At 29.2% G+C, this 27,064-nt stretch overlaps 1 protein-coding gene across 1 annotated transcript in view; it reads left to right on the plus strand.

The window, feature by feature from the left end:
- The first annotated feature begins 1,132 nt into the window (after nt 1-1,132).
- LOC111633035 (nuclear protein localization protein 4 homolog) overlaps nt 1,133-27,064 on the plus strand; it is a 74,248-nt gene continuing 48,316 nt past the window's right edge. The window contains exons 1-4 of the mRNA XM_023377560.1: nt 1,133-1,284; nt 14,299-14,379; nt 19,358-19,473; nt 25,098-25,301. Coding sequence (XP_023233328.1) covers nt 1,261-1,284; nt 14,299-14,379; nt 19,358-19,473; nt 25,098-25,301 — 425 coding nt within the window. The 5' untranslated portion in view covers nt 1,133-1,260. The remainder of the gene's footprint in view (nt 1,285-14,298; nt 14,380-19,357; nt 19,474-25,097; nt 25,302-27,064) is intronic.

Here is a 27,064-nt window from a genome sequence, read left to right on the forward strand (position 1 = left end):
ATACATGGATTAGAGCGATAGAGGAAAGAGAAAGGGAAGAGCAAAGACGAGCGCTTAAAAAGAAGGATAGGCGGGGTCAGATCCTCAGATGTGCGAGAATTCTTCAACGATAGACTTGTACGTGTGCTGATCTTTGTAATTATAAATTGTGAATACATGTGACTAATATTACAGTATTTTCGTAGTCGCGTAGTCGGGCGAGGGCGGCTATTGGCCCGGAACCAGTCCCGGATAGAATTGGATGCGATATACGTGTAGCGACCACCCGAGGTTTTAGGCTTCCAACGGCTAAACCGGGTGAAGTTGGTGCTCCGTAAAGCGCGTGCGCGAATCTGGCTTTTTGGATGCCGACGATACGACGCTTCCATTCTGCCACTAATATTCGAATATACAATAGCGATCTTATCTTTTTTTTTCACGCGTAGTATAGAAATTTGTAATAAGATACGTAATGCGATTATAACAAAATATTGCGCGATTATTTTCGTATAATTAAAATTAATATGTATTTACTTTTTAGAAAATACGAGGGAAGCGCGCATCCACCGCTTTCAATGACGGCACGCTACTGATGCAATGTTAATTTTTGTTCCTTACAGCCAGAGATTCTTTCTAGATTATGCTAAATCATTTAAAATGATTCCCTTCTGCTATCTTTGTTATTCTCTACAATATACTGCTATTCTCATTATAATAGAAATACTCTATTATTAAAAACTGAAAAATAAATATTTTTTATAAAAATAATATTTTTGTGTTGTATAAATAATATAAGTCCACATAATTAAAATATTACATGAACATGAAATTTTTCAAATAAATAGAACATGTAGAAATTTAAAATCATTTATTCGAAAAAAAAAATGTCGTGCGGATAAGGCCAACTCCAAATGGAAATCGAACTCGGATTCACACACTATAGAAACACGAAGTTATTTTACACTGTTACCCTTGCGGCCAAATTGGGAAATTCGATTATTAATTTAACTTCCTTGTAATTATATAACAAATTGAGTACATATATTTTTTATTATTTTCTTTTTAAAATAAAAATATAAAAGAATTAGAATAATAAACGAAGCGACAAAATAAATAAAAAAATGATCAGTCATTCTCCATTCCTCAACTAAGAAATTGATAGATGGCGTTTATGTCAAGACCACGATAGATATTCGAAATTCGAAGGATTCGTATTTTAATAAAAACAAATTAAATTAAATCAAATTAAAAGTTTTTCTATGAATTACTTGCTTTGTGAATATGTATAAAACGAAGAATGATATAGTAAGTACTACATAACATTTAATTAAAAAAAAAAAGATAAAAAATTGTTAAGCATGAACAGACATAATAGTGAAATGGATTACTTTTAATTTGAATTTAACATTATGAAATTGAGTAGATTTATAACTTTAATGTTGGTAATTGTCCTGCTGTATATAAGCTTAAGTCTAGCCTTTTAAATATCTACTGCAAACTTTGTTTTCCAGGTGTGAAGTTGGAAATTTTTACAAATGAAAAAACAAATTTTGATTAAAGTAATTGGTATTCTTGCCTTCATTTTTAATTATTTCTTCAAGATTACAATCATTCCAGAATAGAATGCCATTTAAAAAACACTAAATGACATCATCTAAAATGGTTATAAATTATAGAATGGTTATGAAGTGGTTATAAAATTGAGTGTTTCAATTGGGTAATTTTTTTACATTATGCATTGACACAATGCTACGCCGCTTAGATATCGAGAGTCGTAATACGTATGTATGTATGCGTGTTTTGACGTTGATCAATACAAAATATTTGATAATACAGAATAAAACAATAAGATGCACAATTTTACATTTTTATATTCTTGAATCATTTTAAGATACTTGTTTCTAGAAAGGCATTAGACGAACATTTTTCTATTATAATATGTATTTTGGGGTGTCGGCATCTCTTGTCTGTTTTGATACTTACAAACGTTAATAATAAAGTTTTAATCCTGATTTTTGTAATTCTTCCAGCTTCTGTAAAAATAAATATAAGAATAAAGTAGTTACGTAAGTCTAAAAGAATCATAAAACTGTCAAGTTTAAATTTTAATAGATAAGACAAAGTTTTAAGTTTTATCAAATTTTAAAGAGCCATTAAAATGTTATGTATTTATATGTTATTAACTAAGATATTTATTATGTAGTTTGTGTGTGTCACTTTGCATGTAAGTGTATAATTCATTATAAATATTTTCATAAATTGTACATAATTCTTGTGATCTTAGTATAGGCGTAACTCAGATTTATATTATTGTAGAATATTAAAATATTACATGTATATTTTTAACAAACCTGTTTTTGGTTTAGACAAAAAAATATTTAGTGATATGATGTGATAGCAAATTATTCTTTAAATGATTGTTAAATTTGTAAGTAGTAATACATGCAAAAGAGATGGATACAGTTTCTCTTTTGGAAATGGTTTCCTTTGTAATAAATGGATAAGATAAAACTATATATTCAAAAAGTATTTATACATTAGAATCTGTCTCTGTAACTCACTTATACTGATGATGTAAAATGAGTTAAATGAATAAGATCATAATAAAGGTTGAACTACTGTAGTTAATTAAGTAAGCAATACACCTTTAACAATCTAACCTTATCCATTGTTAAAGATGTATTGCATTTACTTCATTAAGACTATAAATTTCGTATTAAAAATTTATTTTTATTGATCTTGACATTAAAAGGACATGTTAAAACAATTAAGAATTGTATAAATCTAAAATTTATTAACATAATTATTAATTGTAATTCTCTAGTGTTGTTTGCCTTCTGGTTTTTGCAGTACAGGCATATTTCGACTTACGTCGTTTCGAGTTACGTCGTTCCCGATTATACGTCGTTTGTCAAAAAAGTATATGGGAAAATAAAAATCAAATTTAAGTCATTTTATTTGACTTTACGTCTGTCCGCCACAAATATTGAAGTCGTAATATCACTAGAAAAACGTTTAAAGCACATATAATCATATTAAAATATATACAAGTATTACTGTATTTACAGTACATGCATTCGTAAATTTAGATTACTTTTTTTCTGTACCATATTAAAAACTAAAATTTATTTGTTTGTAAGCTTAAAATAGATTTTTATTAACCATATATTATTAAAAATGCATTAATAAATAAAATACAGAACCGGGAATTGTAATTTTTTGCAGTACAGGCATATTTCGACTTACGTCGTTCTCCTGGAACCAATTACCGACGTAAGGCAAGGTATACCTGTATTATCTTTAATATTAGCTAGTGTATGATTGGAGTAAAAAATACTAGCAATTTAAACCACTATACTATGAACAAATAACAACTATACTTCATCTCAACTAAGTTGATAGTGATGTAAGTAAAAAACAGATGACATGACATCATAAATATTACTGTGATAGGTGAACTATTGAAGAATAGCAATATACTTACACAATATAGTTTCATCATAAAATTCATGTACAGGAGTCCTTACATTATATAATTATTCACAGTAAGCAACATGCTAATACTTTATTTTAAAACTATTAATGTGTGAAAACTAAAAACAAGTACACAGTAATAAAAATTCAAATAATGAGGGGGAGACATTCTTGAGTGTGATAAGATTGTACAGCTGTTATATGACAGCGTTGGCATCAACTTAGTTGAGATGGAGTATGTACAATTAAAGTACAAATTAGGACTGGTAACAATAACTGATAACAATTATATGTTATCAGCCATGTATTGATGCCAATAGCATGAAAAGTCAGCTTTTAAAATGCCTAATTATCCTAAGATAATTAATGATAACTATAACCAAAACTTTGATTACAATAAGCAAAATTTTTTAAGTATACTACTATGCATATGTAGCTAGAACTATTTCTAAGACTAACAGCACAAAACCTTTCTCACTAATTTCTAGCCTTATTAACTGGAGTACAAACGTTTTCGGCCTTCTTAATAAGTGTACCCGAGGAAGGCCTATTAAGAAGGCCGAGAACGTTTGTACTCCAGTTAATAAGGCTAGAAATTAGTGAGAAAGGTTTTGTGCTGTTAGTTTTTTTAAGTATATTATAACATGTACACATAACAGGTAGAACATACCCAAGAGGCCCTTGTGCCATTAAAAAAAGGTAATAAACAAACATTTAGAACATACTAGTTCTTATAATATATTAAATGATTAACAATATAATATATCTGTGATATAATATAACAACAATATAGTATATTTATAAATTATGACCAGAGTCATTGAGAGCAGGAGTAAATTTTACCCACATTATGTTAATTTTACATGAAAACACAAACAGATGTTAAGCTTATTACATTAGTATAAAGTATCAATATAATATTTAATAGATTAACACTTTTGATTATATAGTTTTCATATTAAGTAAATGTAAATAAAAGAATATAAACAAAATGATAAATTTTTTATATTATCATATCTTCCAAACTAGACTTTGAGTATATGAATATTTTATTTAATTCAAACTGTCATGGGACAAAGGTTCCTAACCCTGTTGCTGGAGGTGAATTAAATGCCATTTACATTAGATAATCATGAATGATAATTAAAACTTATAGGGTTATTATTAATATATATTTTATACAAGTGATTTTGTTAAATTAATTGTAGCTCATTTTATAAATCTTGACAGTGTTATAAAAATGTGCAGTAGCAGGAACCAGTCTATTTACTTAGTGAAGAGAACAGATTGTTTCATGAATCTAATGCAAGATTACTATGCATTATCAAAAAGGACTTTTATGTTTCAAAACTTTCAGAGCCCCTGTCAAGTACCTCACATCATCTGACCAAGACACATGAAGCAATCTATAAATGATTTTTATAATTATTATTAGTATAGTATTTTGAAAAATTGGTTAATCTGGATTTTTCATGCATTCACAATAATTCTGTGCATTTAAAAGAACTGTGTTATGAACTTGTATGTATATTTACAACTACACATAATTTTTTTTTCTGTTATGTGATATGCTTTCTAGTATTGAGCATTTGTTTGTTATTAAATATTGCAGATATAGTAAAATTTTTAGTATATTCAAGCATGTAGTTATTAGCGAGCTATTTTGAAAAAATCATTTTATTGGAAACTACCAGATAAGCCTGGTGTTGCTCGGGCAAAAAGTAACGATAATGAAGATTAAGATTATTAGATTATATCCAATCTTAGCCATTTTCACCAGATGGAAGAATTATGTTCACTCTCTTCTGAGACTAATTAGAGAATTTATAGATGGGTCTAAAAATATGTTCAATTTTCTGCACCTAAAATAGTGTAGTAGAAGCTGAGTTCAGGATAGTCCTTAACCCTCTCCCCATGGGGAATTTCAAAAACTCCCTTCTCAGTATACATTCTCATGACGTACTGTGTATACCAAATTTCAAATTTTAACTCATAACTGTTTGGGCTCTACACTTATTATTATCATCATCATCATCAACCCACCTCAATTATATTATAAGATGATGTAGGATTTATGTAGTAAGTTTTAGCTAGAAATAACAGTTTCGAATAGCCTTCTTATTATCCCATAAGATGAGAAGAGTTTAACACAAAATGACTGAATATATATTAAAAATGAATAAATATTAAAAAATGAACTCTAAAAAATAAAGAATCTAACTGCTTTAAATATTAAATTCAAATATAAACAAACTGCTTGTGAAAAAAAACCAAAACTTTTCTAAATATGTAGCTTGCTTTTACAGTAAAACTTGTCAAAAATGGAACCTGAATGAATTGGAAAAAATTCTTTAGAACAGATCAGTTTTCTATGTTAAACAAAACTGGAATAGAAACCTCCCAAACCAGAAAATTGTCAAAAGTAATGTGGACCAATGGATAATCAAAAACTCAGATAACATGATGTTTTTTAAATTGTATCAAAAATTGTAAATTAAATAAACTGAATGCATAACATGTAATATACTTTATTTTTATGTCTAAATTATTTAGGTTAGATCTATAGTACTTATTAAACATACTGACTTTTAAATTATACAGTAAATAAAATTATATTTAAAATTTTAAATATACTTTTATTTACAGTTGTGTTTATTAAAGCAAATATAAACATATAATTAAGGGGCTTAGTGGAAAATTGGCATATCCCACAAAACTACAAAAAATGAGTTATTACCATAACAAATTAAGATTCGTGCATCATCAGCTTATCTTCTAAACAACTTTCATTGTTCAACTCTGTGCCCCCTGGCTGGTATGCTCACATTAATTAATGAAATGTTGAATATTAAAGTGCCCTTTTTCTCAAAAATTTTCTAGTGTAGGATACCAAGTTTCCCAATTATTGTTAACATTTCTTTATTCTTTTCCCAACAGTATGATTTTTAAAGAGATTAATAGAATAAATTTTTTTTAAAAGTTCTAAAGCTTTGTTTGTTTACCATATACCACCTGGCTAAGATATGTGAAATAAACTGTACTGCATTATCAATGAACTATATAGGATACTGTATCTTCACAAAAATAACTGTTATTTGGGTTTCCTGATGTATTGAAGATAAAAAGAATTTTGTTATACTGTTTGATATTATAAAATGCTAATTGTAGCTGTTTATCAAGAAATATTTAGAGCAAAATTACTGCTAGTAGGATGTTTAATGTGGAATTATTCAAAGGAATGAATAAAATCATTGAAATCAAAACCTTGCTGAGTTTGATTAAGTTGTTATACTCTGAATATTCTAGGTAATTAAAATATTTTTATTTGATGCTATTAAAAGAAAGATTTAGCAGTCCAAATGCAACAAAATCTGGTATGGTGCGATTTCATGGAGACATGCAGAAGAAATTTTCTTAAAAAATGTAGTACTGAAACTTTCCACTAAAGCATTTTCAATGTTGCAAGCAATGAAAAAGCAGTTTTCTTTGCATAAACACTATTATAAAAGTGGCCACAACTATTGAATGTCTTTCTTATTAGTTATTATGGCAATCACTTTTTCCATACTACACATTTCCTGTGAAGCTGTTTTATAAAAATAATTACAATGCTGTAGCTGTTAGAACACTATGTTTTGAGAATTTCACCATTGTAAAAATTAATCTGAGGACCATTGATTCCACAAACTTTCAGGAGAATGATTACTAGATTTGAGAAACAGGATGTCTGAGTTCAACTTAATTGAGTGCCCAACTTATCACTTCACAAGACAATCAGTGAATAATGTTGCAGGCTTCAGTAGTATGTGCACAGTGTTGCGGCAATTGGATGTACCCTATGGCACAGTGTGGAAGTTACTGAGAAAGTTGATGCATCATTATTCATATAAGATCAGTCATAATCAGCACTGATTACAAAACCTGACTGACTTTTGCCTTGACCTTCCTTGCCAGAATGGAAATGGATGTGTTATTACAATGGAAGATCCTGTGGAGTAATGAGGCACATTTTCAGATGTATACCACCACAGATCTGTACATGTTTGCAGATGAGGGAGAGATAATGCACACTTTATTGAATTCCACTTGTCAGCTGCAAGGCATAAAAGCATCTGTCATCATAGTAAGCTTAGCTACAAAGCTGTCAGTTAGGCTAGTATCTAAACTGAAACAGCAGAAATTATAGGTAAGAAGTAAAAAGTACTCTCAGATGTGGCAAGTACTGTAGCTGGGATGAAATGAAGAAATGCAGCAGCTAAGAAAAATCATGCCAGTGATAATTGTCATAACAGTCTCATCATTTAAAGTAGACCACTTTTAAATTGAGTCATCTGGAAATTATGACTTCACTTGTGACACTTTGTAAGTGCTTGTGTTACTCCATTTATTATAAAGCTAGAAATTAGGAATTTAGCACAATTAATTAAACATGTCATAATAATTGTTTTTCACAACAATTTTTACTCAAGGTCAAGTTGACCAACACATTACAAGTGCTCAAGATGCTCATGTATGAAATCTAGTTTGGTACTTTTGGTCAGGCTAAATTTATAGATGTAGTGTCCAAGCACTATGTTTATTATTTTTTTCATTTATTTTGAATTCCACATTTGTCATGTCGGGTTTTTCATTGTATTATTTTGTTTCATTCCATGGTATCAGATTGTAAATGGGTGTTACCCGTTGTACCTGTTGATTGGTCAATAACCAAGACCATGTGTTTGCACATCATACCCAATGGTGGGAGGTATAAAAGTTTGAACTCTCATCTAAATCGTTATTCTGGTTCCTGTTTCGAGTTGGTTCAAGAGTTAAAGTAATGTAGGAGTGCCGTTCAGACAAAGAATAACTTGATTGTATTTTGATTGAAGAAATAGAATCCAGTTCCATCCTATTAAATATGTCTGACGTCTATGAAATATGTGCAAGAGACGACAAAGGAAACATCAAAGGACTTAAGTAAGACTATTTTCGTTGTCATATTTGATGATCGCGTTCTTTCGCAAAACTAGCATAAAAGTCGTATGTAAACTACATATATGGAAAGAAGAAGTAATATCTTTAACCTTACTTCATGTATAGTGTATATATTATTGAATATTATGTAAAAAAGGATATGAGTTCTGTTCCTCTCATGCTTTAGAATAGATAAAAGTTTGTAAGTATCTATGATTAAACATTTGTTACTGAATATTAAATTGTAAAGTCCTTATTGTATTTCTAACAGATCTAGGTCTACTGGGACAATACATGGACAACAAAGTGAAAGTCAGTTGTTTTTAGTTGTAGTATTCAAACTGGACCATGACTGGAAAACTTTTCTTCACTGTCCACCAGTTTCTTGAAGAGGATCCAGTATTCTCCATAAATCTTCTTTTTCTTTAATGTTTATTAACACCATAATGATGATAATTTATTTCCTCTTCATCATCATTAATAATAATGCTACTACACAAATTTTCAAAAGATATGGTCAAATATTGCAAAATAGTCAGGCTGAAAAACTTAATGTGTGTTGTCTGTATATAACTAAAGGAGGAAAGACGTACAGTACTTAAAATATTTCTACTGTAACATTTATTAAAAATAACCATAAGTATACTACAAGTATTATTGTAATGCTCACACCAGTACATAACAAAACATTACTACTACAATATTAATTATATTGTATGCCATCTATTATCTGATATTAATGTAAATCTATGGTCATTCCATCTGAGATATTTATTAATTTTTCTTTAGAATATTTTTAAATTTCTATATTTTCTTTAAATTTTCTTATACTGTATACAGTATGTGTCTTTTTCATTATGTAGTATTTCAATGTTATTTCTATTTATTATACAACTGTAACTTTATGAATGTTGAAGCCTTGGTGAATTTGGTGATATTGCTGTCCACTTTGTGCTCTTTAATTATTTTTTCTAATGTTCTTCCAGTTTCACCAATATAAATTATAGGGTTATTACGATTGCATTCAATTTTATATACTGTCCCTTCTTTCTTAAAATCATCATTTTGGTTTATGTTATTAAATTGATTATTAATTCTGTTACATATGTTTTGTGATATGTTTATTAGTCAAAGATGAAGCCATATTAAATATTTTTTTTAAGATTTTTGAAAAATCTTATGGTTATAAGAAAAGGTATAATAATTTATGTCAAGTTTATATTAATGTTATATGGAAACTGCCCATTTTCTGAAAGGACAATGTAAATATATGCATATCTGACAATGTTGCTGTTGTGTGTTTGATCAGATAGTAAAAATAGATCTTAAACTCACGCAGTTCTGAATTATTTTTTCTATTTTGGCAGGTTACTGTTTTGAACATGATTAGTATATCTTTCATCTTTTGTCTTTAAACTATACCAGCTATGTTCATTTTTATAGTAAAATCACTTTTACTTACATAAAAATAAATTTACTACTAGGCTTAATCCAAAGCGATTGCTACTAAAGATGGAAATATTTGAATTCAAGAGTTGCAAATTATTTGATTTCAAAAAGTTCTTGTTGTTCCCAAGAATTTTTGCTGGGTATTCAAGTACTTCTCAGATGCAAATCCTTAGGAGCTCATACAACAGCAATCAAGCCAATTAGAGTATCAAAAACAAGTGTCAGTCTGCTGTCAAATCTTCTAATTGTATTGTATAAATAATACAGAAAAATAGAAGTTATTATGAGATCTGACTTTTTGAGGAATTTTAATATTTTAATTAATCATTTACTTCAACCTTTGTAATTATTGATGTATTATTTTATTTAAAATGGCAGACAGTATATTTACAAAATACAGAAACATCTTCACTTCCACCCTATTCAACCACCAAGAACTAAAAAAACAGTCTTCCTTTGCATAGATGACTTTTTATTGTAGTGTATGCCTCTGCTACACTATGCAAAACAGTGCGGAAGTGAAGACGTTTTTGTATCTTCTGTATTTTGTAAATATAACAGGTGCCATTTTAAATCAAGTATACAATTTTAACAAGTTGTGGTTTATAATCAGTGAACATTTTTAAAACTGTTTTGCATAGTGTAGCAGATGTGTAACCTACAATAAAGGGTCATCTCTACAAAGAAAGACTGTTTTTTAGTTCCTGGTGGTTGGATATGGCAGAAGTGAAGATGTTTTTGCATCTTCTGTATTTTTTATATTATATCAATGTATTAATAAACTTATTTTTGAATACTCTGTATTAGTCAGTTCCTAACTGCTCCAAACAATGCAAATTGTTGTTAGCCTATTCTCATTATTTTCACAAATTACATTTGTTGCTTGTTTTCAAGAACTCAATTCTTGGAAACTTGTTTTATTTTTGAAAGTTCTGGATTTTTAAAAGTATTTAATTCTGTCTCTGGTTAATTACAACAAATATTAATTTAACAAAGACCTTATGTTCGTGAGTTCACATGATCATCATTTCTCTAACATGGTGTGAAATCATTCTCAGAATAGTTTGTCATGCTCTATGATGACCATTATACCTGTAAGCAATTTTACTTTTGTCTACATGTGAAGTCTTAATTTTCTTTTTAATCCAGGTTAATTTATGTCCTTTGTGTCCAAAAATCTCTCCTGTTTCTACATTGGACAGGTTTCTGGCTTATAGTAAAATTTTACATGGAAAATTGCTTCATTTTGAAAAATTCTTTTCTGTTTAGCAGGTTTCTGTTTTATTCAGGTTCCATTTTTTTTAGATGGGTTTTGCTGTATTTAAGGTTCATTGCAAAAATATAAGGCAACCCCAAGTTTTTGGAATAATAAATTTTTATTATACTTAAAAAAATTAGTGACAGGAATGTAAGAGAATTACCTATTCTATTGACAATCAGAAATAAAAATGAAAATATAATTATTTTATTCAAAAATTCAAATATAATGGTGTTGCAAAAATATAAGGCCAGTGGCATTTAATTAATAGCAAGTGAAACCACAATTTTTCAAAATAACCTTGTAAGCCCTATCTTACATAGAGTTGACAAGATTTTGCAGCATATTTAAATCAATTTTTTTTGTATGCAATTACAATTGCAGCTTTGAGTTGTTCAATGCTGTGGTATTGTTTTCTCCTGCATATATATTCTTAGCTATTAGACTATTAGATTTTCTACAGTATTCAAATCATGAGAATAGGGAGGCCAATCCATGACCTGAATGCCATTATGCAGTAACCATTGATAAGTGAAGATTGCATTGTGGATTGGTTCATTATCTTGTTACAATTGCCAGAATGGACCACCTTTTTTTCTCCAAGTGGCAGAAGTTATATATCCAAGGAGTTTTGATACCCAGCTACCTTCATTCATCCATTTATGAATGCTAAATTGATTTTTCCAGACCATGCAAAACCTGCCCAGATATTGACTGAGTCCTCTCCTTGCTGACGCTTAAACAAAAACTCATCTCTCCTAAGATTGTGCCAATAAAATTGCCAACTGTCAGGACCATCCAAATTGAACCTTTTTTTATCAGTCCAAATAACTTTACACCATTTTGTAGTCCATGACATTTTATCTTTTGCCCATATCAGTCTTTTTTTTTTTTTTTGTTGGTGGTGGTGTTATTGCTGCTTTTCTATTTTTATACACTAAATGTTTTGTTAATTTTACCATCTGGAAAAATGCGGATTTGGGAAATTTAGCATCAGGCCTTTATACTATTTCACCTAATGATGTTCCTGTTCTTATTTCCCAGATAATTTCTGATTTCTTGTCAACTTAGATGGCCATCCTATTTGTTTTTTCTTTCTAAATTGCATACTAAGTTTAATATAATTGCTACAACACAACATTATCTCTTTAGCTGCTTTGCAATAGTTCTAGCAGAAATTCCAGCCTGATGTAGTGCTATGATTTGGCCACAATCAGAGGCAGTTTAGGACTTAAGTAATTTTAGCAATGGGTAGAGGTATTACAATAATTATTGGTGATATAAATTCAATTATGCCACTATTTGCAGTTATAGTGTGCTGCCATCTCTGTATAATTATTAAATTATAGGTAATAGTGATTTTATAGATTTTTCTGATCTTAGTAGTCAATAACTGGATTAGTGTACATTGTATATTATATATGAGTGATTTATGAATATGTGTGATACAGCAGCCATACTTTGACTATTGCTTTGTTTGCTATTGGTGGCCAAGAGAAACTGGCAGATTTTTTGAACATTAGCCTCTGCCTAACCCATGAATGCAAATCATACCTTGTTAAACTGGACAACATCCAAGCTGGTACCATGCTGTGTGAACATATAACAGCCATTCTTATTTTGCTTTAAAAATCAATACTTTAAATATTATTTTAAAAAATTGATGAGACTTCATAGGTTAAATCCGAAGAAGTTAACCGATGTTTTTTTGTCTGTACTGCATTTCATCAGAGACAAAAATCCTGAGTGTTATCTTTGTTATTCTTTATTCATTTAACCTATGAAGTCTCATCAATTTTTTTGAAAAAATATTTAAAGAATTGATTTTTTAAGCAATATAAAGAAAACTGCACCCTTGATATAATACATATCTATTACTTAGAGAACATTTTTGTTTTCTTCACAAAGTAGGTATGCTTCTGTACCTAAAGCTAGATGTTTACAAATTAGCTGCCTTCAACATGGGAAACAGATGCTGTTTAGCAATCATCCACTCTAGATCAGATGCTGCTTTGTTTCATTCTCCCCATAGTATCAGCAAGGGAAACTGAGGCATGGGTGGCTCTTACTTGTAACTTGTGCACCCTTTGGCAATGCTCTGTGATTCATTGATGATGCTATGCTCTTTCACTTTGACAAGACGATGACTTATGGGAGAGTTATTATTATTGTCAATGCCTAGTGCTATGCTGGACAAAGGTCAAGCATAGCTACAGTTCTTTGTTTGCATTCTTCATATACAAGTATGTATCTGTGTTTAAGAATTTTCTGACTAGTTATTATTAATGTTATATATGTTTAGTCTGTTTAACAAAAGACAAATTTTTTAGTTATTTCTTATAGTCAGTCTTGCTGATGATTAACATATTATTCTGTAAGTGTAATGCTAGTAGACTGTAAACATTTTTCATTGCTATAATGGGAATTTTGAGAAATGAAATAATTGTATAAATTAAAACAATAACTCTAACTTGACTACACAATGTTTTGTTTACACTGCGACATTATTTCATGGTGATAGAATAATAATTTTTGGTATGTTATTTAATTTTAAAATTTGAAGTTATAGCTTTAATTAATGCATACAGTCGACCCCCCTATAATTACGATTCCTATAAAACTACGAAAAAATATACGTATTTTGGAAATGTTGAGTCGGATTAGTGTAGAATCGATTAATTTTATGGAAGAAAACCTTTCAATCAGCCGTAGTCCGTAAACTTGACACGTGTCGGGCTGTGGTTGGAACGACTTGTAAGAAATCGGATTCCTAATAAATTGGAACGTATCTATATCTTATAGGGGGGTCGACTGTATTTAAAGAGAGAGTAAAAATATCAAAATTTTCTCTTTGAAAAAAGAAAGAAATTTTAAAATTTTGTTACATTTAATGGACAATGCCAATTCTAATGAAATAAATAAAAACAAAGACTTAACATTAAACATGTTTAGCTGCAGTTAATGTAAAATTTAGTAAGTTTTGTCTAAATTTACTTTACCTAGTTTTTTATATATTCATACATTGTTTTATAATTTACTTCATATTATAATTAGTAGATTTATATTTTACTTGATTGGTGTAAAAATGAATATTGAAAATTCATCTTTTAAAAAAATTTCTTATTAAGAATGATATTAAATTTATGAAGATTTTAATTATTCAGACTATATACTTTTTACAGATAATTCGTATCCAATCTCCTGAAGGGACACGAAGAGTACAATGTGGCTTAAAAGAAAACATATCTGGTTTTTTTAGAATGGTAAGAATTTAAGATAAATATTCTTAATTAATTAATTAATTAACAATTTGTTAATATAATCAATTTTTATATGATGTTAACTTTTATCAAATTAGTGTTTTTTTTTTATTTTTAAATAAATTTTATATAAAATATTAAAAATTTGATTTGTGTAAACAATTTGTTTTTTTTATTATATTTCTAATTTTTATACTGAAATGACTTTAATTTTGAAAATTTTGGTAAATTCTGCAACAGATCCTTAGTCTACAGACAAATCAGCAGATTCCAATTAAAGAAAGTGATACGAAATAAAGTGCCTCTTAGTCATCAATTAATTCATTGTAATTCATCTATAATAATTTTACATGTAGTTAAAGCATTAATACACTGTATTTATTCAAATATAACACACATTTTTTCAGGTTTTATCATCTCTGAAACTGAAGTGTGTCTTAGATTTGATGTAATATGTTATAATTAGAGAGCTCTAGTACCATGCATCTTATAATTTCTACAAGAACACTTTTATTCTGAGAATTTTCAACACATTACTGATTTCCATTTTTCTGACATCACAAACAAATAACTTGATTGGTTGAACAACTCTTAAAAATGGGGAATAACAGTGAAGAAAGTAATAGCCAGTGTTTTGTCAAGGTTTGTTTAGACAGTGCTCAGAAATAGATGATAACGTCTTTGCAATGCATTTTAAATTGTGGTGCAGCAAGCCAATGTCTAGATGCCATTTGGCTGTTAATTAAACTCTGTCTCTGCAATCAGCCATATGTGACTAAGGATAGGTTAAAACATAAATAGAAAAATATTGAACTTTATTCAATGATATTATTATGTATGTTGTTATAAATAATTAAATGTCATTATAATTTTATATTTTACATCTTGTAAGATCTAAAATATAAGCTGTGGACTTCTAAGACCTTTGGTATCTTGGTGATGTAGCTGTCAAGAAATGATTGTTGTCTCCTCTTTTACTGGTGGAGCTTTTGGTAGCAGTATATCATTTCATAACACATCAGTTTTAGAGCTATGCTCATGATTTCAATCATTTTCTAGTTGTTTCATAGTTTTCATGATTGTTATGATTGTACTTTGCATATGGGGACTAAGTCAGAAGCACTTCAACCTAAAAGATATTGTGATACTGTTGGTTAAGAAGTCTCAAACAAGCTCTTTTTGTATATCATCTTTAGAACTAGAAGCTGAAGATTGTTGGGATGCCTTCAACAATCTTCAAGAACTGACAGAGCCTTTGCTCTGTCAGTTCTTGAGGATCATTTTTGTTAAGACTCACCATGTAGTAAAACTTCAAAATTCTACATTATCTTCCAGTCCTGCTTCATTAACCAAGTCAATAACATGTTTTTATGATTAGTTCTTTTAAGTTGCAATTTTCAGGCTACATTTCATACAAAGCACATTGCATTATTGTCTTATTTGTACATTCTGAGAAAGAACAATTTTACCAAATAGTAGCAACAGCTTACCATAACAAAGCAACGTTGAAAGAGGTTGTATTAAACAGGGTTTTAACAGGGGTTCTCAACGTTTTTTACCCATGGACTTCTTTTCCTTTTAATTTTTTTTGTGGACCCTCCCATAGATTGCACAGAAAAAAAAAACCTTATATTTTTTTCATTACATTATTTCAAATTGGAAAAATATTTTACTACTGAAGCTCTGAATTTCAGAAAAAGTAACTACTGTATTTATGAACTAGCACTTTTAATACCTCTTACCTTGTAAGATTGAGTTTTGCACAGTACTGAAGGTTAGGGTTAAAATAAACTGATTACCTTTATACTGGAGGGAGGCTATAAAGTTTATACTCCCTAATCTTCAAGATCTGGAACAAACTGATGCAAAATGTTCAGAAATGTCAGTATTAAGTGACATGATGCTGATGGTATAAGATTCTCCTAACAGACCCCTGTTTTATCTCTCTTTGACCTTTGTCAATGAGATATATATGTTGTTTACATATTCATTATTTTAAATAATTTATTTATGCAAGAAATGAGAAATAAATAAATTTACAATATACTGTTTATACTGTAGAAATTTAATTTTCAGTAAAACATTTGTTCTGAAGTAGAATTACCCTATAGACCACTAAAATATCACTGTGAAACCCCAGTTCAGTATTTTTTTTCTGTGGACCCCCAATAACATTACATGGACCCCAGTTGAGAACTCCTGCTCTATAGAATGTATGGAATTAATATTTGCTTGAAAATCAATTTATTATACTCAGCTGTTTAGCTATATATTTGACTCAAACAGTTGGTCAGTGGTGTGCCGTGACATTTGATGATAGGGAGCTGTGTTTCTATAAGAAGCAGACTTCCTGGGGTAATCAGTTAATTCTTTCTTTAAATGTATTTTTAATAGATTATTTATCTGACATACATAATAAATAAACAAGTTCAATATAATTACCTCTGTTATTAGATCCAATATATTCCATATGCCCTCTAAATGCCAATTCTCGCTTTGATAAAAACATATAACATCTATTTATTTAAATATAATATTTCTATTAACTGTAACTATCTCGTTATAATTTTCAATATTTATTTTATATTATTTACTAATGTTAAATTCTATTCCGCTTTGATTTCTAAATTGCTTCAAATATGGAAGAATCAACGATTTTTCGTGTCTTTTGCCAGTTAAATTGTCAAAGCCATTGTTATTCCACACACTAATTTCATTTGAAAATAGTAGACGAGCCAACAAAACAATTTTTGCATTTTTATGCATTTACAGTTCCATTTTATCGTGAAAATGTTGAACAAATTTTTTTATTGAAATGTTTATATTTAACTTAGGCATTGGCCTTTCTCTTTTAATAATGTTTTCTTTTTTGTTATATGATCTCGAGCCAAAACTTTTTAAAAATAAATTTTCAATGTCGCAATAACATTCTGAATCGCTAGCCACGATATAAGGGCTAATATTAAAAATAAAATTATAAAAACTTACTTGGTAAAATAAAATGTGTGGTGGATGTACCGGTACATACCCGGTACAAAATATTCTTCAATTGTACAAATATACTTTTAAAGAAAATTATAATTAAATATAGCTTTGTAATGAAACGTACATAAAAATAACATAAAATATTCTTTACTCTTTAAATCTTAACCACTTAGTCAAATAGCTCCCTACGAGTGGAATCGGAGACGGTCCTGCTAGGTATGCAGTGCATGCATGCACGCGGGCTGCCAAATCCCAAGGGTGCCGATACCAGTCAATTTCAAGTGCCTCTTTTGTTGCATCGCTAATATACCTCAAAAGACGTGACAGGGTTCTTGTAAATTTTAAACATTTCTCACCATAGCTGTAAAAGTCTAAATATGTTAAACTTAATAGTCATTTGTTTTCTAACTGATTTGTTTTAGGACCAGATGTTGTCCATGGAAATTTCCAAAATTTACAACTTTTCGGTCACTCTCGTCAAACTGGAAAAATGTCTGTCTTTATTACATCTAATATTTCGAAGAAATAAGTTCCACTGTACTCGGCTAGAGATTGGTTCGGTTAGGCTTTCGTTTAAGTAAACTTTCAGCTCTTTCATCAGGGTTTTGTTTATGTCCCCAATTCCCTAATCACTTAATTATTTAACTACTTCTTAAGTAGAAATAAGTCGAAACCAGTTACTTTGTACTCAAATATTTGTAGTCTCGGGAAAAAATGGAAAGACAAATTTTTATGACAAACAGATACATAAATCGTAAATTTAAGGAAAATAAATTCTAGAGCTTTTTCTGTACCTCATGCATCTCTCTCATTCATTAAATTTAGTTGTAAATGACGCTGTCGAAGAAACAGTTAATTTTTTTAACATTATACAAGAATTGTACACGTTTTTTTCTACATCCCCTTAAAGATGGGACATATGAAATCGTAATGTCACTGGTTTAACATTGAAATCCGTGAGTAATATAAAATCGGAGAGCGGAATAAATATATCAAATATTTTAACAGATTTTTTTTTTAACTCCTGTCAACTATACAGAAAACTATCATAAAAACATGCAGGTAAATTCTTATCAGTCGGGTTAAGTTATAAATCTACTCGTGATTCACATAATTGGGCGAGGGCGGCCAAATATCTAGAGGGCGGGCGGCTAACAGCCCAGAACCGGTCCAGGATAGAATTGGATGCGTTATATGTGGAGCAGCCATCCGAGGTCCTAGGCTTCCACCAGCTAAACCGGGTGAGGGTAGTGCTCTGTAAAGCACGTGCGCGAATCTGGCTTTTTGGATGCTGACAATACTTAGTGGCTACTCCGCCACTAATATTCAAATATACAATAGCGATGTTTTTTTTTTCACGTGTAGTATAGAAATTTGTAATAAGATACATAATGCGGTTATAATAAAATATTGTGCGATTATTTTCATATAATTAAAATTAATATGTATTTATTTTTTAGAAAATACAAGGGAAGCGGCGCATCCACCGCTTCTAATGACGGCATGCCACTGCAGTTGGTTATTGACTGTGGCCTATGCATTTCATATAAAACCTTGTTTAACTAATTTATATTATTTATATTATGTATTTCAACTTATTTTTTTATATTCTATTGTTTTATTATTTAGTAAAGGTTTAACAATTAATATAAATAGGATAAATTTCACATTTTACTCCATTTACAAGTTTCGTTCCTTGAAATACATAAATTTATGTAATTTGTTTAAAAACAAATATATCAATGAAAATACTTTGTGTTGAAAAGTACTTAGGGTACATATTATGTAACAAATCAGGTATAAGCAAGACAGTGACATCTATGTTAACTATCAAAACACTCATGTTGTTGAGATTTCCAGAAGTGCCACTATAGGGACTACTTAAGTAAATTTCTACTGTATTTAGTTTAGCTGAAGGAAAGAAAGCTGAACAATATTTTTTAATGAATGTTTTATTATTTATTACTTATTTGATGAACTGGTTTTTAACATATAGGTTCAAGAGGCCTTCGCTTTTTCATCTCCAAAAGATTTCAAGATCTATAAAGATAGAAGTAATAGAGATGAGATTATTCCCTCTGATATAAAAAGATTATCTGATATTAAAATCAGGTATGGTAAATATAATGTAATAAATAACATTAAAATTTAATTTTTTTTAATAAATCTATGAATTCTGCTTATTGAGGCAATCAAATATTTAATTTTCCTTATTTTCAAAACATTTTCAGCTCAGTTTGAATCATCATCTGTTCAAACTGTTTTATATGAGATATTTTAGCATATAGAACAAAACTTAAAATAAAGAACAAATTAAAAAGAATTAAATATTTGGTGCCTTCATTTTTTTTTTATTTATTACTACTTTTATTTAATTACGAAAAGCTACTTTGTTTTTAAAAAAATAGTAAATAACTTTCTTAACAAGTTTTGCCTTATTATTTTACTTGAAAAAAATTGTCATAAACTCATTTTTTAGAAATTTGTTATTTACAGGTTGATATATTTGAAAAGTTGGTGTATTAAATCACAAATTAAAAATTGTCCAAAGATTCCCTAGATTTAGACTTGCACAGTTTAAGGAATATGAAATCTACATAGGATATCTTGTAGCAGGATAAGAGCTATTATAAATAAAAGTGGTATAAGTCCATTTTTGGAAAAAAATAAGTTAGTGATAGTTTTAGTGAGATATAGATGTTCTTTTTTATATATTTAATAACACAGTCAATTGTGATTAGTCAGGGGCAAAAGGGGCTGTTCCCTAAATACCATTTAATTGGTGATAGGTCGGCAAGACTTGCTCACGTTGTCTGTTGGATGGCTAGGAGTTTATCGGAAACCCACAACTTGTAAGATTTCCGCTTCCAGTCGGGAACTTACACCAGTTAGGATAATGCTAAATCATGTCCTAACTCGCGATTCTTAAATTAATGTATATAGGAGGGTCTTCAAATATTGAGTGGGGAGTGCAGTGGGTAAGTCGATGAGGTGTCAGGTTTCCAAGGAATAGACAGTCAGAAAGGTTTTTAAACTCAACAAATAAAAGTTTAATAAAACTAGAAATCTAGGATATACGTATTACAAATTAGGCGATTAAATGCGGATAACACATGATTATACAATGAGGTGGCTATTCTACCTTCTATGCTGCAAAGCTATACTACTTTCTATGCTGCAAAGCTATTCTACTTTCTTGGACATAGAGAGTTTACAACTTTCTAACAAAATACTTCAATTCTTTGTTGATTGTCGATAAGATGTTGTTCTATCGTCTTGAAGAGGATTCACCATCGAAAGAATGGAAGTGTCTTCTCCGAGGACTTCGTATTCCCCTTTTTGGGCAGACATCCACTTTTATGGGAGCACATGACCAAACGTTAATTCATTGTAACATTATGACAAATGCCCAGAACTGTTGTTGTTGTTGTCTTGTCCTTTTGTGTGTTTAGCCTGGGAAAGTGGTCAGGTGATCGGCAGTTGTTTAGAACCGAAGGTTGCTTTTGTAGTTGCATTCGACAATGACTTTCATCGATGTAACAGTGTCACTTTCCTCTCCTTTCACAATCAGATGTTATCATTTAGCAACTGACTGTTAAAATTCTCATCCATTTGTTGATAGAGAATGTCATTTGATTGGTATCTGGTGTGATGTTTTTCCTAACTATCATGACAGATGTTATTTTAAAATTTTCTTAAAAATGGATTTTAATATTCCTAAAATCCTGGATCTCGCACAATCAATAGTGTACAATTTCTTCATAAATTAATCAAAAGAACATTAACTGTAAAATGTTATTGAAAGTGGAATAAGTCCATTTGTAATAATCAATAATAATTATTGATATAATAATACAATTATTCTACCTTAATACCAATTAGAAAGTTGTTTCAATTATTTTAACAACTTTCTAATTGTATTAGGTAGGGTCTGTGATCAGGAAAATAACATACTTTCGATTTTTTCATGCACTGTGAAGTTGTCGGTGATTTAAGCATTGACTGGTCTTTATCTTCATTGTACAGATCTACCTCAACCAATAAAATCATTGTTATCATGCCTAGCAATACATAATCCCATGAAAAGTTGCTGCTCTATAGTAACTCTATGGGGGCTCCTTTAGGCCCTAAGGTAATTTTTACTAGTGGCAGTGACTTCACTTCAACAAATGAGCATTTTCTTATTAAAGGCGGTCATACACATTAAGTAAATCCTTTGAGGATTAACTGTGCATGCCTGATCTTGAGGAAATTCAGAATTTCCTATCGCCCACACACGAAGAAGAAAATCTCTGTCTGTCAGTCAGTCAGTCGGCCATCTGATGACATACTAGCTGTTCTTGGATGTTTATTGGCAACAAATTCTATTAAAACTCGTGGGAAAAAACATGTGCATAGAAGTCTATGGTGTAAATAGTAGTAGTAGTGGTTTGGGTAGCACTGATCACAAAATTAATTTTTTATACAAATAATTTTTTAATGGAATTATTTCAGATCACAAAATTAATTTTTCAAGAGAAATCTTGGGGTATAGATGCTGTTAAAAAGCATCAATTATCAGCAAAAGATCAATGGCAAGTCAATTTTACTATTAAAAAAATTCACGGATTAAATTTTATAGACGAAAAATCATCGGATATAACTGGCTGCATCGAACATAGTAATTTAAAAAAATTATTAAATTATTTCCTCAATGTATAAAGAATTATTTTTATTTAAAGGTGGATAGATAGAAAAAAAATCTTTTAAAAACTGGAGCTACAGTTATTTAGATATCGAACCTTGGGTATCCAAGATCAGATAATATTAAAAAGAATTGTTGTTACCACAAATATTTTAAAAAGCATTATTCTTTTTGCAATATTCTATCTTTCGAACGATTTTTAATTGAACAAAAAATAGATAATTTCAAAATCAATACGTTGTATAGATATTTAATAAATAAGTAACAAATATAATTTAAATAATTATTATATTAAACTATTTCCCTATTTTACTTTGTCTTATTGTTAAAATATTATTTCAAATTGTCATGTTTTAATTTATTCGGACATTAGAAAAAAAATAGCAAATATATATTAATAATTCTCAACCACATTCAATATTAATACAAATTGTAAAAATTATCATCACAAATTAATTTTATAATTTAATAATTAAAAAGAATTTATTAAACTTTGTCTTATTGTTAAAATATTATTTTAAGTTGTCATGTTTTAATTTACTTGGATATTAAAACAATAAATTTTCTAATGTAAAAGAAAATGATATAGAGTATCATGATGTTTTATGAAAATGGAAGAAATGAATTGAGAAGTTTTCTAAAATTATTTATAATTTTAATTTACTCAAGAAATTTTTGATCTGAAAATAATTTATAACCTGAAAAATTAATTTTCAGGTTATAAATAATAAAAGTTAATAATGTTACAGAAAATAATTCTTCCAAACATTCACGAGACATTGTTCTCACTACTCAGTGGCCTCGCAACTGAACGACACAACAGCACACATGTTAAGGTCGGCCTGCGCAGTCCAAAACTGGGCAGGAAAATCAAATGGTTTTTTTGATTGTACTCCGGTGGTCTGTACAGTTCACCGAAGCTGTTCAGTTTCCTCCCCACACACTACCAGGAATTACTCAAGGTCAGGCATGCATGGTTAATCCTCAAAGGATTTACTTAACGTGTGGGCCTTATAACAATTCTCTTGGGATTTTTCATGGACAGACTTGCCCCTTCAATGTCATGCCTTCAGGACATATAATGTAAACAAAGGGTAAAATTTGAAATTGTTATTGTTTTTAAGCTCTATTTTCACTAATTTTCAAGTTAGGCAACTTTATTTAAACAAGAAAGTGTTTTTTTAGAAACATCCAGCCATAAATTTTACTGCCAACACACCACTTCCATTTGATTATGTAATTGCGGCAAAAAAATTACTCGCTTAATATAGTCAATTATAGTAATATTCATTCATATAATATAAGAACAAAGTCTAGTATTCAATTTTCAAAACAAAAAATTTGAAAACCTAGCTTTACCCTTCCACCCCCTACAGTTAAGCAGGAAGTGTGAAACTTGACATCATAAAGAACTAATTACTTTTGACCCGGGGTAGCTAGAGCTTTGTGTTTGTTTTGTTTGAAAAAAAACAAATGTTACTATGTTAAAAAACGATGGAAATGAATTGGCACCTTTGATGTTGGAGGTTCTGGATTTTGTGATCTCGTATCACAGTATTGCTCTTGCGGAACTCTTCATCACAGTATTGCCATATTTAGTTTTTAGTTTGGTTAACCAATGGTGTCCAATATTCAATATAGGTATGTGCTGCCAGTTACACTACCTGGACCTCCAAGCAATTCTTTGCTTCCAGACATATTTAAATCAAGATAATTGGCAGTGCACTGCATGGTAAATGGCGGTTACGGGTTCAAATCCCACTCAGAGCCGATTTTTTTCTACCAGACTGTTCTAAAATATGTATTAAATTTTAATAAATATTTTAAACCCTCATTGTAAACCAGACGTTTGTATTTAGTTAATATGGTCCCTCTGCTCTTAATCTCTCCATATCTGGTCTCGGCTCTCATCCATCTAACTCCATTTTCAAGAGTAAGGAAGAACAGATAAATAGAAGGATGACAGTGGGAATTTATAGGTCTACAATCTTTTCAAATTGCAGCCCAAAAATGCATTTTGGAAAAGCCAACTTCAATTAAAATATAAATTTAAAATTATTACTCATATTTTTCACAAATTATTGTTCTTGAAAGTAGTGTAAGTTCATTTGTATCTAAAAAAATTTTTTATTCTCTTTAACAATTTTATTAATTATTACATAATAAAATTTAAAAAATTTATAGTTTTATAAACATTGCCTGAATTTATTCATGTCAATATTTTTCAGTTGATTCAAACTCAAACCTGAATTATTTGTACCACTTATTTTCATTTCAAAATGGAATGTGAATATTTTATAATGTCCATTCTCACCAATGTTTTTCTCAAAATGTATGGTATAGCATAATCATATTATTGTCACTGTCTATATTGGTTTTCAAATTTACAAGTATATTTTGAAAATCTTTGAATTCTACAACAAAATCATATTATATTGATTTTTTTTATTCTAATTTTAATACTTTTCTATTTTCCAAAGTTGTTAAACTTGAAATTCTAGCTAGGGTAATATATTTTTTTAAAGAAAAGCTTATATAAAATATAAATAAGAGAAGTTTCATGAAATGAAATGTAGCAAACTGCTAGTCAAATAATACAAATATCATACATAACTACTACAAATAAAATTTTAAAAAATTTTAAGAATTGAAAAGTTTAAGAGAAGACTTTTTAAATTAGAAGTTCAAAAAACATTTATGGTTGAAAAACATCTGACTTCTTAATTCTTAAGATTTTTTTTTTGTTATAATAAATGATTTACAAGATGCCTATTTAGTTTAGTATATTTCCGTTAGCCAACATCATATTACTTGTAATCTGAATATTTATTTGTCGTATATAATAATACTTATTTTTGTCAGGAAAAGTTTTAGTACGTATATTTCATTAAGGAAGATTCAAATTACCATTCTGTATTTTATACTTCTTTTGTTCCATAATAAATTAAATTATCTTGGTTAATGCATTTATTTTTAGACTTATGTATATTTGCAAAATCATTAAAATAATATACAATAATGCTTATAATGCTTTTGTTTCTATTTTTAATAGGCATGGTGATATGTTATATTTAGTGCCTAAAGAAACACAAAGACAAGATTTTGTTGCTTCAACTTCACAACCTATGGAAAGTGAAACTACACAGGGGCACATTACTTCAGTTAATTTTTCTAATCCTGCATTTCAAGAAGATGAAGTAGATACATTATTATTTAAACAAGATGGTTACATACATAGAGAAAGAGATGAAAAGCTGTATGTTTTATTCTTAAATAATTTATATTTTATTAAATAATTAAAAATCAACCTTGTATTTTATATGTTTTATCTATTTTGATGCTTCTTTGGAAAATTCTTTATTTGAATGCTTTTCAACCTGGTAGTTAACAAAATTATTACTAGAAATAGAATTATTAGTAAAAAATTGAAACAAAAATTTTCTGTCAGGTGAAAAAGATATGATCATCAGAATAGTTACAAAAAGCAGCAGTGTTTTTGTAATTCAAATTAAATTCAAGTAAAATTTATCTTTTTATTACTTGTAAGTTGTTGCAACATTTCCCATGACTAAGCAATAAGCTTTTATATGTTGCAGAAATGATGTTATCATGAACAATGTTCTTAAATAAGCCACACGAATTTCAATCAGGCAATAATACAATATAGTATAGTATAGTATTATAGTGGCAATAATACTATATAGGCCTAGTATAGTATTATTGCACTAAAGTATAACTACAATAAAAAAATTCAAATTTAAATTCCTTTGTGTCCTTAATTTATTAATTTAAACTTAAAACATCAACTAGGACTTATCTATTATTAGGACTTGTTATCCAGTATAATATTGATAATTCGTAATAATAGATAAGTCCTAGTTGACATTTTAAGTTTAAATTATAACCACAATACTATACTATAGTATAGTATTGTTTTATACTTTAGAAGATTGATAATTATATGACTATATAGATATATATTTCTCTCTCTCTATCTCTGTCTGTCCTATGGGCTCTAAGGAAATTTTTTTCCAGGCCCATCATGGGTTCAGCTTGGCTCACACTGGGGTAGCTAGGTGGTGAAGGATGGATTCTGACATATCCTGGACAGACTGCTCATGGAAAATTCTTGATACTCAATCTCAAGTCTCCAGAGTAGCAGGCTGATGCCTTTACTGTCTCAGCTATTTCGCTGGCCTGTACAGATATATAATGATTATGTTAATCTTTATTGTGACATATTATTAATCTATTATATTATGATTTGATTTTGTGTAACACTGTCACTGATTATAACTTATAACTTTTTTATTTCTTATATTCAGGAAAAATTACTCAAATTATATCATTTTCATCTATTGGGTAATTTTATTTCTATAAATTTTTATGATCAGTTTTGTTAAATAACCAATTCAAAAGCATTCTAATAGTTTTATGCAAAATTATCAAGTAGGTGAATTATAATCATTGACTGTGTAGTTTTGCTGAAATTAGATTTTTAATATATGTTAATTTAGTATATAAAAATTTAAAATTTTGAACATTTTTATATAGTTTCAGTTGTCATTGTAATATGACTTCAATTAATAAAGCAAACAACACTGTTAAGAGCTGAATCAAATGATATAACAACAGCCATTAGTCCAATATTAAGTATAATAAATGTATTGTTTGTTAATATTTTGAATGTTTTTTGTTAACATTAACTATTTGTATGGTTGGGTTGTGTTGATAAGCTATACATTTATTGTTGTTATTAGAAATGGACCTGAAGATGGAGTGAAGGTTTATGACATGTAAACAGAGAAGGAAGAGACATGTTTACATTTTGACATATTTTGGTTGGCATTTGAAAAATTCTCAATGAGGTAAAGGATGTTATGCCACCAGAGACCATTTTTATACTGCTGGAGACTGATGATTTTTAGTTCTGTATTCCAATGTGTGAGCTTAGAGCAGTGAGTATAGGTATGCTTGATTAGCGTGCAGAAGGCCAATAATCAAGCATAATTGTTGTTG

This window comes from Centruroides sculpturatus, unplaced genomic scaffold (genome assembly GCF_000671375.1).
Source record: "Centruroides sculpturatus isolate CEXI.00-Female unplaced genomic scaffold, Cexi_2.0 scaffold770, whole genome shotgun sequence".
Lineage (NCBI taxonomy): Eukaryota > Metazoa > Arthropoda > Arachnida > Scorpiones > Buthidae > Centruroides > Centruroides sculpturatus.